The 16,753-nt window shown below is 44.5% G+C and overlaps 1 protein-coding gene across 1 annotated transcript in view; it reads left to right on the top strand.

The window, feature by feature from the left end:
• LOC134393157 (60 kDa lysophospholipase-like) overlaps positions 1-16,753 on the top strand; it is a 94,997-nt gene that overhangs the window by 40,633 nt on the left and 37,611 nt on the right. The window contains exons 7-10 of the mRNA XM_063118119.1: positions 7,375-7,487; positions 10,140-10,325; positions 11,462-11,575; positions 16,096-16,215. Coding sequence (XP_062974189.1) covers positions 7,375-7,487; positions 10,140-10,325; positions 11,462-11,575; positions 16,096-16,215 — 533 coding nt within the window. The remainder of the gene's footprint in view (positions 1-7,374; positions 7,488-10,139; positions 10,326-11,461; positions 11,576-16,095; positions 16,216-16,753) is intronic.

The following is a 16,753-nucleotide window of genomic DNA, read 5'->3' on the forward strand; positions in this document are numbered from 1 at the left end:
TTAAAATGCTCTTTCTCTCTCTCACACACACACACACATTTCCCCAAACTAGGTAGGACACATTCTGAAAAAAGACTTGGTAATAATAATAATTCTCAACATCCACTTAGAACGAACGCCCTTCTTCGGGAGTTGGTGGGCGGGAATTGATCGAGGCCAAAAGCAAACTAATCCGCAGTTGCTGCGAAAAAGATAAACTTCTTGTGACATTTTAATGAAATATGATTGCTTATCTTTGGCTTTCAATTCCTCCCGCCGAACCATTATCTGACAAAGACTGATATACACATTCGGTGTTCTCCATTGCAGTCAAGTGTGCAATAGTGATTACCCCAACAGTGGTGTAAGGATTTGTGGGGCTTATTGCAGGAAGGAGTTCCGTCCAGTGTAATAAGCTTTATGTTGGACGCCTGGTTCATGGCGCCTATCTGCTGGGAAGTGGAGGAAGCAAGTGACTGGGTTATGTAGGCTCAACTGTAGGTTTCGGTGATGTAGGCCTTTGGGGACCTCTAACCACCTGGAACTTCAGTGGTTAAGATTGTCACGTGTCATCTGGTTTTGGAGGTATGGTTCTTCCCAATGCCGTGTCCTAGTGAGGAGAGAGGCCTGGAAGAATTCACAGTGTTGTACAACTCTAAATGTATTGGAGTCCACTCTGGTCAGATCCTGGGAACGCATCCATCTAGATTCTAGAAGCACGTCCCCTTGGGTTGGATGAACCTGATTTCTGACTTGGGACAGTTCATAGAATCATAGAATAGCAGAGTTGGAAGGGGCCTACAAGGCCATCGAGTCCAACCCCCTGCTCAATGCAGGAATCCACCCTAAAGCATCCCTGACAGAGGGTTGTCCAGCTGCCTCTTGAAGGCCTCTAGAGCCCACAACCTCCCTAGGTAACTGATTCCATTGTCGTACTGCTGTAACAGGACGTTTTTCCTGATGTCCAGCTGGAATCTGGCTTCCTTTAACTTGAGCCGTTATTCCGTGTCCTGCACTCTGGGAGGATTGAGAAGAGATCCTGGCCCTCCTCTGTGTGACAACCTTTTAAGTATTTGAAGAGTGCTATCATGTCTCCCCTCAATCTTCTCTTCTCCAGGCTAAACATGCCCAGTTCTTTCAGTCTTTCTTCATAGGGCTTTGTTTCCAGACCCCTGATCATCCTGGTTGCCCTCCTCTGAACACGCTCCAGCTTGTCTGCGTCCTTCTTGAATTGTGGAGCCCAGAACTGGACGCAATACTATAGATGAGGCCTAACCAGGGCTGAGTAGAGAGGAACCAGTACGTCACGTGATTTGGAAGCTATACTATTAATGCAGCCCAAAATAGCATTTGCCTTTCTTGCAGCCATATCACACTGTTGGCTCATATTGTGTTGTCATTCTTTTTATTTATTTTAAATTTCATAAAACAAAACAAATTTAAATATAATATCCCTCCCCTCTCCCCTCATCTCACAGGACATCAATGATCATATTACAACTATTACAAAATATATCTATTACAAAGTCTATTATTCTTCAGATCTTATGCATTTCCTTCCTTTCTAGGTCAGAAAAAATAAATTAACTAACCACAAGAGAGATGCCTTTCATTATGGCAATCAACATGACTTAAATGCTTTTGGAATTTTATTCTCCCATTCCTACGAAGTTGTATACACTATAAAGCAATGCCAGTCCATATTAAATGTGTCTTTAGATCTTGTTCCTCTTAAATGTCTGCTCTTGTGATATGTGATTCCCAGAAGTATTGTGCATGTCTGCAGGCATAAACTGGCATAGGCAATTTTAATTTATGCCATTTATAGTATACTTCTGGTTCTGTGTAAAATATAATAATGAATGGGATGTAAACAGAACTCCTGTTTCTTTGGACACCTCCGTAGCCAGCCATTTTGTATGTTCCCACAGTTGTTTGGATTAAAAGGATTATACCAGGGGTGTCAAAATCCAGTTTGGAGAAACTCTTAGGGTTGTGTTCCAGTGACAGACAGGACCAAAGGTAAAAGAATTATAGAATCATAGAATAGCAGAGTTGGAAGGGGCCTACAAGGCCATCGAGTCCAACCCCCTGCTCAATGCAGGAATCCACCCTAAAGCATCCCTGACAGAGGGTTGTCCAGCTGCCTCTAGTGTGGGAGAGGCCACAACCTCACCAGGCAACTGATTCCATTGTCGTACTGCCCTAACAGTCAGGAAGTTTTTCCTGATGCCCAGCTGGAATCTGGCTTCCTTTAACTTGAGCCCGTTATTCCGTGTCCTGCACTCTGGGAGGATCGAGAAGAGATCCTGGACCTCCTCTGTGTGACAACCTTTTAAGTATTTGAAGAGTGCTATCATGTCTCCCCTCCATCTTCTCTTCTCCAGGCTAAACATGCCCAGTTCTTTCAGTCTCTCTTCATAGGGCTTTGTTTCTAGACCCCTGATCATCCTGGTTGCCCTCCTCTGAACACGCTCCAGCTTGTCTGCATCCTTCTTGAATTGTGGAGCCCAGAACTGGACGCAATACTCTAGATGAGGCCTAACCAGGACCGAATAGAGAGGAACCAGTACCTCACGTGATTTGGAAGCTATGCTTCTATTAATGCAGCGCAAAATAGCATTTGCCTTTCTTGCAGCCATATCGCACTGTTGGCTCGTATTCAGCTTGCGATCTACAACAATTCTAAAATCCTTCTTGTTTGTAGTATTGCTGAGCCAAGTATCCCCCATCTTGTAACTGTGCCTTTGGTTTCTATTTCCTAAATGTAGAACTTGGCATTTATCCCTATTAAATTTCATTCTGTTGTTTTCACCCCAGCACTCCAGCCTATCAAGATCACTTTGAAGTTTGTTTCTGTCTTCCAGGGTATTAGCTATCCCACCCAATTTTGTGTCATCTGCAAATTTGATAAGCATTCCCTGCACCCCCTCGTCCAAATCATTAATAAAAATGTTGAAGAGCACTGGGCCCAGGACTGAGCCCTGCGGAACCCCACTCGTTGCCTCTCCCCAGTTTGAGAAGGTTCCATTGATAAGTACTCTTTGAGTCCGATTCTGTAGCCAACTGTGAATCCACCTAATAGTTGTTCCATCTAGCCCACTTTTAGCTAGTTTGTTAATCAGAATATCATGGGGCACTTTGTCAAAAGCTTTGCTGAAGTCAAGATATATGACATCCACAGCATTCCCACAGTCCACAAGGGAGGTTACCCGATCAAAAAATGAGATCAAATTTGTCTGACAGGACTTGTTCCTGACAAATCCATGTTGGCTTCTAGTGATCACTGCATTGATTTCAAGGTTTTTACAGATTGACTTCTTTATAATCTGCTCCAGAATTTTCCCAGGGATGGATGTCAGACTGACTGGTCTGTAGTTCCCAGGTTCCTCCTTTTTGCCCTTTTTGAAGATAGGGACAACATTTGCCCTCCTCCAGTCATCCGGCACCTCACCCGTCTTCCATGATTTTGCAAAGATAATAGACAAAGGTTCTGAGAGTTCTTCCGCTAGCTCCTTCATTATTCTAGGATGCAGTTCATCGGGCCCTGGAGATTTGAACTCATTCAAGGAAATTAAGTGTTCTTTGACCATTTGTTTATCAATCTCAAATTGCAATCCTTGCAAATTGCAAGAGTCAGGGCTAAAGACAAATGGATTAGATAGGATAGACCTAGCCCCATGATCACATACAAAAGAGGGCAGGGCTCCTGCAGCTTTCTATGTTGTGATGAAGAGGGAATTTTACTGGGTACTGCATGCATACAAATGACATCTGCTGAAATCCCCTTTTCTATACAACTGTTAAAGATACAGGAGCCCTGTCCTCCTTTCCATAGGGTTGGAGCAATAATATAAAAAATACCAGGATATTTTAGTTTAAGGCTCTTACTGCCAGCAACAAAGTCTTAGGAGAGGGATTTCAACTTTTTAGAATGGGGAAAAAAAACTGCACAAAAACAGAGAAACCAAGGCTGTAGCTAGACCTACGGTTTATCCCAGGATTGTCCTGGGGTCAAACTTGTTCATCTAAGTGCCACACAGGGCATCCAGCGCTCAGGCAGGGACAAACCTTAGGTCTAGCTACTGCCCAAATGATCAAAGGTTGGGGGAAAGGGGGTGGGTGGGACCAGGGGAAGGGGCGTAGCCATCTGGGGACCCACCCAGCCAGATGAGACTCCCAGAGGGCCGCAGGTTCTGCATTCCTGGCTTATGCCACATATTGGTTAGATGGTGTATACATGCACATCTTGTTGGATGCAGCTTTCCATCAGACTTCAAGATTATTTACACACCATTGTCTGCTCGGCATGGATCGTGAGCTTTTCCAGAATTAATAATGAATGTTTTGGCATTTTAGCAATGGAACTCAAGAGTGACTATTAGTTAAACAGCTGGCATCTGGTTTGCGATGTATAATCACACTTAATTGAATCGTTGCCATTTTATTTAATCACTAGTAACTGCATTATAAACTCTGGAGGTGATTAGTAGTAAGAGTAACAACATCTGTCTGCTAAAGATGTGTGAAATATGGGCCACGTTGCTGATGCCTGGCAAGGTGGCTTGGCTGAGCTCCCCCCCCCCAAACACGTAGGCGCATGTTAACACAGTTGCACTTGCTAAGTAAAATGGAAGTGGGATTGAGATACCAGAATGTTGCTTTTGCACTAGAGCTTTGTTTCAACCTGGCATCCAGACGGTTTCGGGAGTCCTTTGACTTACTTGCGTCGCAGACTGGCTGTGATAAGTAGGACCTTTGCAAGAAATTTTGTAGCTTGTTCACTTGTCATTGGGCGAGCCCCTCCTGTGTACAGTCGCTACCACGAGATGTAATGCTGCCCCCCCCCCATTTGGATGGCTTTGAAAGCGTTTTGGACCAGTGGCTACTAGTCATGATGGGTATATATTGCCTTCAGTATCAGAGGAAGATACCTGTGTACACCAACTGCTGGGGAATGTGAACAGGAGGGTGCACCATGTCCTGCTGGTGGGCTTCCCGTGGGCACCTTAATATTTACATCCCGCCCTATACCTTTTGGAGTACTGTTTGAACAGAATGCTGAACTAAATGGACCCTTCGTCTGATCCACTGTTGCCCTTCTTATGTTCATGCCCCCGTCTATACGGAGGCGCCTTGCGCCCGCACTTGCGTTCCTTCCTTACATCTGCACGGGTAGGAACGCAAGTGCGAACTTTCTGGCTCTTTAAAAGCAAAAAAGAAAGAAAGAAAAAGAAACGGGAGGAGGAGAGGAACAAGGCCGTTCATCCCCCCATTTAATTTTTTAAAATTATATCTCCACAGCTGCGCAGATACAGATAATAAAAATAAAAGAAATGGGGGGAGGAGAGGGGGCAGCCAAAGGGAGGACATGAGGAGATGGGGCAGGGACTTGGGAAGAACCATCTCTCCCTCCTTCTGGCGGCCTGTTCCTCATCCCCCGTTTCTATTTTTATTATCTGTATCTGTGCAGCTGCAGAGATACAGATAATAAAAAATAAATAAAGGGGGAGGGGGAAACGGCCCCATTCCTTTCCTCCCCCCACCCACCCCATTTTTTTTTTTTTTACTTTTAAAGGTGTGGGGCCGCCCATGCCGACCAATCAGGGGGCACCATGGGCTCCGCTGCCAAAGTACCCGACTTTTTGGGAGCGGAGTTTCCAGGTTTTGCCCCCGGATGGCTTCGCAATGGTGGCTGCATCATGTAGATGACGTGCCACTACTGCAAAGCCACCCTGGGGCAAACCCTTCGTGTAGATGTGCCCCATGTCGATTTCTGGAGTCACAGGAGCTTTATTTACACAGATAAAAACACTCACAGTGGCTCAGCATATCCCTATTTTTTTCTCTGGATAATTAAGCAAAGAGGAGACCCTTGTTTTGATGTCACTGTTAGACATACTTACAGAAACAGTCCCTGCTAGATAATTCCTTCCCAGATACTACGGTTCTTCTTTATCAGATACGTTTGCTAGAATTTTGCAGTTTAAAAAGTATCTTTTAACACTATTTCTTATCCATTTTAATTTTGTATTCATTGGACTTACATGATCGTATAATTACTTAATTTGTTTAAAGGTATATGTTTACTTTTTAAAAACACGGAATAGATTTTATTTTTCCCTAACTTCTTTTAAAAATTACAAGATCCAGCATGGTTTTTAAAATCTTGTTTTTCTTCAACCTTCCCAAGCTTGGTACCCTCCAGATGTGTTGTACTACAAGTCCCAGTATCCCCCAGGCTGGGGGGATGCTGGAAATTGTATTCCCAGCACATTCGGAGGCCACCAATTTAGGGAATGCTGCTTTGGAACACAAAAGGTAGGGATTTTTTTGTGTTATTACTGCACTGTGCAATATCGATAATCCTAAACCTGCGATTCTTAGAAGAAGCAGATCAGGATTCAAGGCATATAAGAATGTTGGGACACTAAAAGAGCAGAATTGAAGGCATAGCTCGTCCTTGTTTAATAGATATGTCACACCACCAGCATACATGCTGCTTCACAAAATTATACAACTCAGTTCTCTTCCCCCAAGGAGTTTACAATCTAAATTTTAGACACTTCATGCCTTCATCCCCAACTGAACTATGGCTTATGGCTGCAATTTTGTGGACACTTTTCCCAGGAGTCAGCCGCACTGAAAACAGTGGCATGTTTCTGAGTAAACGTGCGTGGGGTGATGTTGTAAAGGGTTAAGACCAAGGGGTAGATCTTTTGCTGGGATTGGAAGGGATGCTTCTTAAATGAGGGATATTGCGACGACACCACCTCACACACAAGGCTTTGACGCACACTCCTCCCTCAGGCTAAGCACTACCACCTAAATACCTGAGGAAGGGGTAAAAAGAAAAGTATAACCTTTCCCTTATAGCAGAGGGGAAAGGTAAGGAGATTTGGAAAAGGGCTTTTCTGTGAATATAGCAGGCTAAAAGTTTAATGTAATGTGTTTATTTATGAACCAATAGAGTAGGAGACATAGCCAAACTGACACGTGGTTTTATGGTAGCAAAATAAAGAAAATGTTTATTGTTGTTTACAGTTCTTAGTTCCTTTGAATTCTATTCCAATCCTGCCTATTCTTAATAATTCTGGTAGTAACCAATCTAATAATAACAATCCTTAGTCCCTATGATCTTATTTTCACTCCCTCCTCACACAACTCCTGACAAGAAATCACTCAGCTAAACACATCTACTCTCCGAACCCAATCACCAACCAAACCGGTCAGACCACTCAGTTCCCCCCTATATAGACTCCTCCCACCTTTCCACAGCCCCACCAGCCCCACCCACTCAGTCCAACATTCCGTACTGTCTAGATGTACTCAGCCAGACGTACCTAAGGGAATAGAAATGTGGGTAATGCCACAGATATTCTTTTGTTTTCACAGTTAACTGGGAGACCGTATGGAGAGCCAGTACCACCAGGAAATTTGAGATCCACACCAACATGAACAGCAACGTTGGACTGCTCAGGATCTTCCCAGGCATCACTGCTGCTGCGGTCAGTCCTCCCTGCTTCTGAGAACATGTCAAAAAGCATATCTGCAAATGTGGTGGTCATGCCCTAAGGCAAATACTTTTTGGATAAAAGTATTCCAGGAGATTAGCTCAATAACTGGGCAACAGGTTCACCTATCTTCTGACCTAGCACTGTTAAATTTATATAGCGGATTGTACAGTAAGTTGTTAGATAAGGCATTAATAAGCCATCTACTATTGGTGGCTAGATGGTTGATAGCTAAGCGTTGGAAAGATGGCAAAAGGCTCCATATCGACAATTGGTACCAAAGGGTATGGCAGGTTGCTCTTTTAGAAAAATTGACCCCAAAATTGAGGAAAGTGCGAGGACATCTAAGGCCATTTCTACACCAGCCCAAAAATGTGGGCTGGTCACGGCCGAGTCCCTGTGCATCCAAATGATGCACAGGGACTCCTGGGAGGAAGGAGGAACAAGAACGTTTTTTCCCAGGGATAAATACTTCCTGGTAAAACCTAATTCTTCCCATGGTCTCGGGATGATCCCGAGACTGCGGGAGGTGTGGCCTCCTGTCCTGGCTTCTTCCCTCTTCCCCGTGAGTAGCGGGGATCAGTAGAGGGAAGGAACTGGGCTGGGAGGAATCCGGGGGGGTGGAGTGAGGTCAGGGCTTTTTTTAAAAAAAACCCTCACTTTTCGTTGGAGCGCACATGCGCTCAGCTCCTTTAAAAAAATTTTTTTTAAATGGCGCCACAGCTCCCTTCTTCCTCCCAGGCTGTCGCTCTTGCTTTGAAGAGGTATGGAGGTAATTCATTGATTCTGTGAACAAAGAAAATGAGAGGCTGCCTCCATCGGCATATACAGGATTCGCGAGAGTATAGGCGGACGGGCAAAGAGACTAATTTCCTGGGTACCCTAAATTTGCTATGTTAAATAATATTAAGCCCAGGCAGGAACATGCATTTGTATTGACACTGAATGTATATGCATGATGTAACACTTGATATACGTAACCAGAACTATAAAATAAATTTAAAAATTGAAGAAAAAACGAACGCTGTGACAGCACTGAAGTCGGGGAGTGTTGATTACATATGTGAACCGCCCAGAGAGCTCCGGCTATTGGGCGGTATAGAAATGAAATGAAATAAATAAATAAATATAATGAGCAATGAGAAAATGGCACTAGTATATTACTGAACTACTCCCAGAGTGCCTCTGTGCTTTTGTTTTTCCTCCAAACTAACTCTGCATGGTCAACACGCCCCTGCCCCCCAATGCTTTCTCAGATGGGAGACGCTTCCGAGAATGCTCCTTTGTCAAAAAAAAAGAAAGAAATCCAGAGACTCTTAGAGGGGAGAAATCCAGACATGTGTCAAATCCATGTCTTAGAATGCTTACGATGCTTTTCAATCACATGCTGTTGAGAGGCGCTTCCACAGTTTTGATCTTTGTAAACTGCCCAGAGAGCTTCCGCTATAGGGCGGTATATTATTATTATTATTATTATTATTATTATTATTATTATTATTATTATTATTATTATTTATTTATTTATATAGCACCATCAATGTACATGGTGCTGTACAGATAACACAGTAAATAGCAAGACCCTGCCGCATAGGCTTACAATCTAATAAGTTGTAGTAAACAATAAAGAGGGAAGGAGAATGCAAACAGGCACAGGGAAGTGTAAACAGGCACCGGGTAGGGTGAAGCTAACAGTATAGAGTCAGAACAAACTCAATATTTGAAGGCTATAGGGAAAAGAACAGTTTTTAGCTGAGTTTTAAAAGCAGTGATTGAGTTTGTAGTTCTCAAGTGTTCTGGAAGAGCGTTCCAGGCATAAGGGGCAGCAGAAGAAAAAGGACGGAGCCGAGTAAGGGAAGTGGAGGTCATCAGGAAAGGGAGATGAGCCATGCGGACATAGTAGGCAGGCTACAGGTGTGCTTAAGACTTCATGCAGTCCAGATTCCAGACCCAATGCAGTTTTTCCTGCCTCCTTGGCATTCTCTCAGCTCATTCTCCTGCGTTGTGTAAGCCAGCCTTCAGTAATTAGGACTGTTAAAAGGGACAGTGTTGTCAGTTGCAACTCTGTGGTTCTGAGTGCGAAGGGATGTCAATCTATAACCACCTTTTCAATCTGGAGTCATCTCTGCATCTCCTCCAGCTACTGCCACTTCCCCCAATTACGCAGCTTCTTTTGTCTCTGTGTAATTAAAACAAACACATGGCTTGCATCTTTCTGTCTCATCATACTTTTTTCTGGATTTTAGTGTCGCTCAAGTTGTCCATCCCATTATAACCAATCTTCTACTTGCCCATCTCTCTCTTCTACTAAGTACAGTAGTTTCACTCCATACCCCATAAAATTATGTCAGGTTATGCAGGAATCTATCTCATATGGTTGTTGTTTTTTTACAATATACAGTATTAAAACAATCTGGCTTTATATTTAGGAATATGTGTGAGGTGTGTGTGTGTGTGTGTGTGTGTGTGTGTGTGTGTGTGTGTAGAAGAAGCCAAAATTCCAATTGTGGCACACATTTTTTGAACTGTAATTGCTGATATAGAATCATGGAATAGTAGAGTTGGAAGGGGCCTATAAGGCCATCAGGTCCAACCCCTTGCTCAGTGCAGGAATCCACTTTAAAGCATATCATTTTTCTTTCATTGCAGGTGAAGGCGTTCCTCCAGAGTCCAATGGAAGGGGTTGTGCTTGAGACCTATGGGAGTGGAAATGCCCCCAATAATCGTCCAGATTTGCTAGATGAGCTTAAGAAAGCAACTGATCGCAATGTGGTGATTCTGAACTGCACCCAGTGTCTGCGAGGAACTGTTTCTTTAGTCTATGCCACAGGAAAGGTGAGAAGAAGGCTCAGTTCGGGCAACACATTAGTCAACACAGTGTGAAACCTCCACTCAATGGTGGAGTTTTGGGGGATACTCCCCACACAACACGTTCTAACTCCACCATTGTCTGACTGTGGGCTACCATGGAGTTGAGTAAAATCCATTGCAACATTTGGTTGACAGTTCCTCCACCCTCTCTCCTCCCCTGGTCCTCCTGATGGTATCCCATCAGCCATTGCTGCAAAAAACCCCAATTCTAGTGGCTTTCCTAGAGCGGCACTCACTCCTTTCGCTGCTTTTGCCAGAGAACTCTGTAACCAGTGGGAAAAGTCTACTCAACGGAAAACTCCACGGAGCCCGCCACACAACATGCCACGCAACAGTTGTGCAGGAACTCTCCTCTGCATGGCGTGGATATTCAACGTGGAAGGTTTTTTAAAGAAACGCCACCGTTGCATGGAGTTTTCCCGCCAGACAACACGTTCCTCAACGGTGGTGTAACAAATCCACCGTGGAGTTCTAAAACCACCGTTGAGAAACGTGTTGTCTGAACTGAGCCAAATTCTATGATTTAAAGGAGGGTTGCAGAACCTGAGGAATGGATTCCATTTTGGAGCAGCTTTCGAGGACTGCATCCCAGCGGTGGATGGAGACAAAAGTAAAAGGAGGTGGGGCTAAAAAATACCATGTCACTTCTGGACATGCTTGGAGGCTGCGTTATACACCGCCAAGGATGTGCAAGGTGGTGACATCCCTATCGGATGATGACTGTGTTAGTTTGGAAATGCTTCAACATGCTTTAGAGACATTTGTGTGCCTAACTGGATATGGGGGCCACCATATCCAGTTAGGTGCTGGTTTTAAGCTATAAAGCTTTACACGGCTTGGGACCACAATACCTGACGGAACGCCTCTCCCGACATGAACCTACCCATACACTACGCTCAACATCTAAGGTCCTTCTCTGGGTGCCTTCTCTGAGGGAAGCTCGGAGGATGGCAACAAGGGAGAGGGCCTTTTCAGGGGTGGCCCCCCCAATTATGGAATGATCTCCTCGACGAGGCTCGCCTAGCGCCAACAGTGCGTTAGCTGATGTGCCTTCCAGTATGTGCTCCCCAGTCAAGCTGCATTTTCTTCATTGACTGCAGACGCTTATGGATGCAGGTGTGATTCCCGGGGCAGATATGACGCCGGAAGCCGCCCTGGCCAAGCTGTCCTACGTCCTGAGCAAACCTGGGCTTACCTTGGCTGAGAAGAGACAGGTGAAACGTTTTTTTGTCTTCTGAGTTCTTGAACATCTAGGCTTTTCTCAAGTTTCGCCTTCCTGAAAGTTTCTTTCCTTTGGAGCACGTCGGCCAGGCCTAGACCTGTGTGCAGTGGAGGCTGGTGGCTCCACTTTCAGTGGGGCTGTGAATCCATCCCTGGTTTCAGTCAGAAACAGCCAGAACTCTAGAGGAGCTATCCAAGATGCTGAAATTATTCCCCAAATCTTTAACCACTTCTGTTGGCAGGGAAGGGGTGCGGTCTGTGGTGGGTTCTGCTGGTGGGGGCAATGTAGCCCCTATCCTAAATACATATCCCCCACAGCTTTTTAAATTCATTTTTTTAAAATTTATACATGAATACGTATGAAGGATACAGACAAGCTGGAGCGTGTTCAGAGGAGGGCAATGAGGATGATCAGTGGTCCGGAAACAAAGTCCTATGAGGAGAGACTGAAAGAACTGGGCATGTTTAGTCTGGAGAAGAGAAGATTGAGGGGAGACATGATAGGACTCTTTAAATACCTAAAAGGTTGTCACACAGAGGAGGGCCAGGATCTCTTCTTGATCCTCCCAGAGTGCAGGACACAGAATAATGGGCTCAAGTTACAGGAAGCCAGATTCCAGCTGGACATCAGGAAAAACTTCCTGACTGTTAGAGCGGTACGACAATGGAACCAGTTACCTAGGAAGTTTGTGGTCTCTCCCACACCAAAGGCCTTCAAGAGGCAACTGGACAACCATCTGTCAGGTATGCTCTAAGGTGGATTCCTGCACTGAGCAGGGGGTTGGACTCAATGGCCTTATAGGCCCCTTCCAACTCTACTATTCTATGATTCTATGAATACATATGAAATGCATATATATGAAAGCATAACTTTCCAGCAATTGTACATAAGCTTCAACAAATTTGGACCAGATATCCAATTAATAATCCATTCAAAGGCGGCATCTATACACCACCCATTCAAATATTGAAAGTGGTGTAAGGTCCTCAATGTATTGTGTCACTGGAGGTGAGCGTTCATCCTTCCAATGTTGTAAAATCACACCCAAGTTGCCTACTTTGTCATCTATTGGTTTCCCCCCTCCTACTTAACTGATGATCATTTCAATGCTGGAACCTCCAAGGGCATCTCCTTGTTGTGGGGGTGGGTAGGTGGGAGGGAGCATCAGGTGCTCCCAGTTTGATGCTTTAGCTCAAAGCCAAGTATGCAGAGAATGCAAGAAGACCACCATGCACAGAGTTTTGCACCTACCTGTGCCCTGCACCACTTGTATTAACCCCACGGTTACCTTGCAATTCCCTCGTCTGCCAATAAACAACGGGGAGGATTTCTGTCTGTTGTTTACATATGCTGTGTGGCTGATGATAGTTGGGTGTGCTAAATAAGAACCCTGGAGCCCACCACCTCAAGCCCAGCCACCCCATCTGCCCAACGAGGCTCAAAGGACATCTGTTGTATTTTAGATTAAACTGCAAAAATGAAACCTATCGTAAGAGTATCTGTTCTGGTTACTGTTTTCATCCTCTTAGTAACTAGATCTAGTGTTGCTGCTGAACTATAATAGCCCGCTGTCTGAAACATGGAGTGGGGAGAGAAAGCAATTGTCTGCTGTTCTCCCTACGTGTCACCTCTGCCATGTGGGAACATGCCCCTGTACAGCAAACCAGTCTCTAACCTCCCTTAGAAAGGAGCAATGAAACACTCCCAGCTCACACATCTACAGTGTTTTCTCTCTCTCTCTCCCCCCCCCCCCCCCGGCTTTCTTTTTAAGGCATGCCTAAACAAAACTAAAGTCTTCTTTCCCACAGCACTCCTCACTGTCTTTAACTTTGTGCAGCCATGTTTCCAGATAGTTATCACAGTGGATCTGTATTCCCAGACTCTCTCTAATAACGGAGCAGTTCTACATCACAGAAGCAGGTACGGCCGACGTCCACTGAGACTCATGATGTGCCTGTACAAATCTGCAAGTGCTCAGAAGCGTGTTTCGTTTTTCTTTTTGAAAAGTGGTGCTCCTGCACTGCACCAGGACCTTTTTATGACCCTTCTGCCCCTGCCCACTCCCGCCCTGCTCTCTCAAGTATCCCGGGGAACCCTGGGAATTGCTTATTCAAATATCAGTGATACCGTTAGGGCTAGACTATGAGGCTCCGGCCTGGAACTCTGCAGCCCAGAGGGCCTCCAGCAACAATTTGTTTCCTTTCTATAGAACTTTTTACAGAAGAGGCTGGATGTGCTGCAAAGCCAAGATTCAGTTGCACCTGCTACCTTCATCTTCCCAGGGTGCTCGTGGGCCCATGTAGGGCCCAGAGGCATGCTGGGAAAATGAAGATGGCAGGCGCAACTCGATCTTCACTCTGCAGTGCCTCTGGCCTCTTTGTAAACCTTTTTTTTTAAAAAAGGAAATAAGTTGCTGCCACTGTCATGCATGATGTTTGGAGGTGGTGAAGATTCAATATGGGAGGTGGGAATGACTTGGTCCTCTCTTTCTTTAACCCCAACCTTGCACAGTTACTTGGGCTGCTACTCTGCAGCAGCCACCAATTTGGATGGCTTTAAATTCCTGGAGGAGAATGGCTACTAGTCCTCATGGTTATAAGCTCCCTCCAGTATCAGAAACAGTATGAATTTGTACACCAGTTGCAGGAGAACATGAGCAGAGGGTATTATTGCACTCGTGTCCTGCTTGTAGGTTCCTGGTTGACAACTGGTTGGCCATTCTGCATGGACAGAATGCTGCACAAGATGGACCTTGGTCTGATCCAGCATGGCTCTGCTTATGTTCTTAGGAGAGAGAGGGAGAGAGCAACTGGGATGGCATTGGGAGAAAGCCAGGGCAATCTAGGGCATGGGGTGTGGTGGGGAAGCCAGGGAAGCAGAGTACCCAGTATGGCACAAGGCATCTAACCCAAGGGCCTCCTTGATTCTAGCAGTGTCACTGACCAAGCTAAGATTCCTGGATTCTTAAGGGATCCATGGCTGTTAAACTGGCATGAAACTGATTATTATTATTATTATTTATTTATTTATTTATTTATTTATTTATATAGCACCATCAATGTACAAGGTGCTGTACAGAGTAAAACAGTAAATAGCAAGACCCTGCCGCATAGGCTTACATAATGAATCTGTTATGTACATAGCATTTAAGATTGCAGTCAATTTCACAGGATCGAATCCGAAAGTGAGTTTTTGCAGTGGGAAGCAACCTGGAGAGCTCCTTATAGAGTTCTGTCTGGAACCCAGAGCGGATTCATAACCCCACTGACTTCAGAGCCAACAGCCTCCACCGAGTCTTAGGCTAAATAGCTGAAGGTCTGTGGCCATAAACCATCCTTTTATAAAGCAAGAACCCAAATTCTATCATGCAAGTGTCTTGGGTTTAAAAAACCCCCCGCCGTCATCTGCATTGGTTTGAGTGAGACACATGGAGCGTTTTAATTTTCTAAAGGGTTATCCAAGATACCTTCACTTATCAATCTCATTTCAAATGTTTTTAAAACTTGTAGAAAAATAGTCCGGCAGTTTGAAGGGCCTTTTTTTTTTCTTTTTACAAGCCAAGATCCAATATTACACCATCATTTGTATATTTCATATCCTTGTTTCACTTTCTACTGCATCGAAGATATGCTTTACTTATTTATCTGGCGTTTTACATGAACTGGTTTTTTTTACCTACTCCAAGGCAATTAATACCACAAATGGGTGTTTGTGGTGTGTGTTTTTTAAATTATTTGTTGAAAAGACTGTAAAAACATTCAAGAATTTCAGGAGCTTTCTGGTGTCTATGAGTTTTGATTATAGAAACTTTTCGAATCAACATTAATACACAAAACAAGCAGTGGCTTTACATGGAGGTTCAAATTGTGGCCCAGTTAACACATAACACTAAAGCGTGGCTTAGTACTATGTTCACAAGCTGGAATGAGTCCACGAGAGACTCAGGCACCTGCCCTTCCCCTTCCCCTTGCCGCCTCCTGCTGCATTTATTTTTGCTTTCAGAGAATCTCAGCTTGTTGTTGCAAACAAACCAGAAATCATGTTTTATAACAAACTCTGGTTAGTTTAACAAGCCAGCTTCATAAACCATGGTTTGAAGTTGGCTTATTTTGAAAGTGCCACATATACACATTCAGTGTACACAGAATGAATGTCTGCATAGATGTAGTGATGGCCACCAATTTGGATGGCTTTAAAAGGGGGTTGGATAAATTCCTGAAGGAGAAGGCGATCAATGGCTACTAGCCTTGATGGTTGTGTCCTATCTCCAGTATTCTAGGCAGTAAGCCTGTGTGCACCAGTTGCTGGGGAACATGGTTGGGAGGGTGCTGTTGCACCATGGCCTGCTTTGTTGGTCCTTGGCCGATGGCTAGTTGGCCACTGTGTGAACAGAGTGCTGGACTAGATGGACCCTTGGTCTGATCCAGCAGGGCTCTTCTGATGTTCTAGAGTCAACCTTGGATTTTCTTACTTGGTTCCCAGCTTGCTTATTACATTTCCCCCCTCTTCCAGATGCTGAACGAGAATCTGAGAGGAGAGATGACTGTTGTGCCCATCAGGACCCAGATCACCCTCAAAGATAGCAAGTTTATTCAAGAGATTGCAAGATATCTGTTTATCAGCTGCAAGGAGGTACTTGTTCAAATAGGACTTGTTTAAGCAGAACCTCATTGCAAAAGACAGAGTATCTGCACTTGTACACCCTCCCAAACCATCTCCAGAAGAGCTTTGGAGTGGGTGTGGGAGGTTGCAACAAGGAGGAGAGGAAAGGGAAGGCTACGGTGGGTTCCTAGTCAACAGCTGGTTGGCCACTGTATGAAAAAATGCTGGACTAAATGGACCCTTGGTCTGATCCAGCATGGATCTTCTTTTGTTACATGAGTGGAAGTCCACTTGCACAATGTTGGATGGAATCCAGAGTTTAAAACAGCAAAAGGGATAGTTGAGTATAGAATTCCGGGCATTAGGTTAGTCTGCATGATCGGTGTTCTGTGTGTAGCTGTGAGTACAAAGTACTTTTAGCTATTTCAAGCCCCCAATTCATGTATTTTATTTTATTTAAAATGAAATGAAATATCCTACCCCTTCATGTGTATTCAAGACAGGTTAAAGAAAGTTCACTCCAATCAACTTTTAAAATGTTGCAAAACCAGCTGCATTTGAAAGCTGC

The sequence above is a fragment of the Elgaria multicarinata genome, chromosome 2 (assembly GCF_023053635.1).
Source record: "Elgaria multicarinata webbii isolate HBS135686 ecotype San Diego chromosome 2, rElgMul1.1.pri, whole genome shotgun sequence".
NCBI lineage: Eukaryota > Metazoa > Chordata > Lepidosauria > Squamata > Anguidae > Elgaria > Elgaria multicarinata.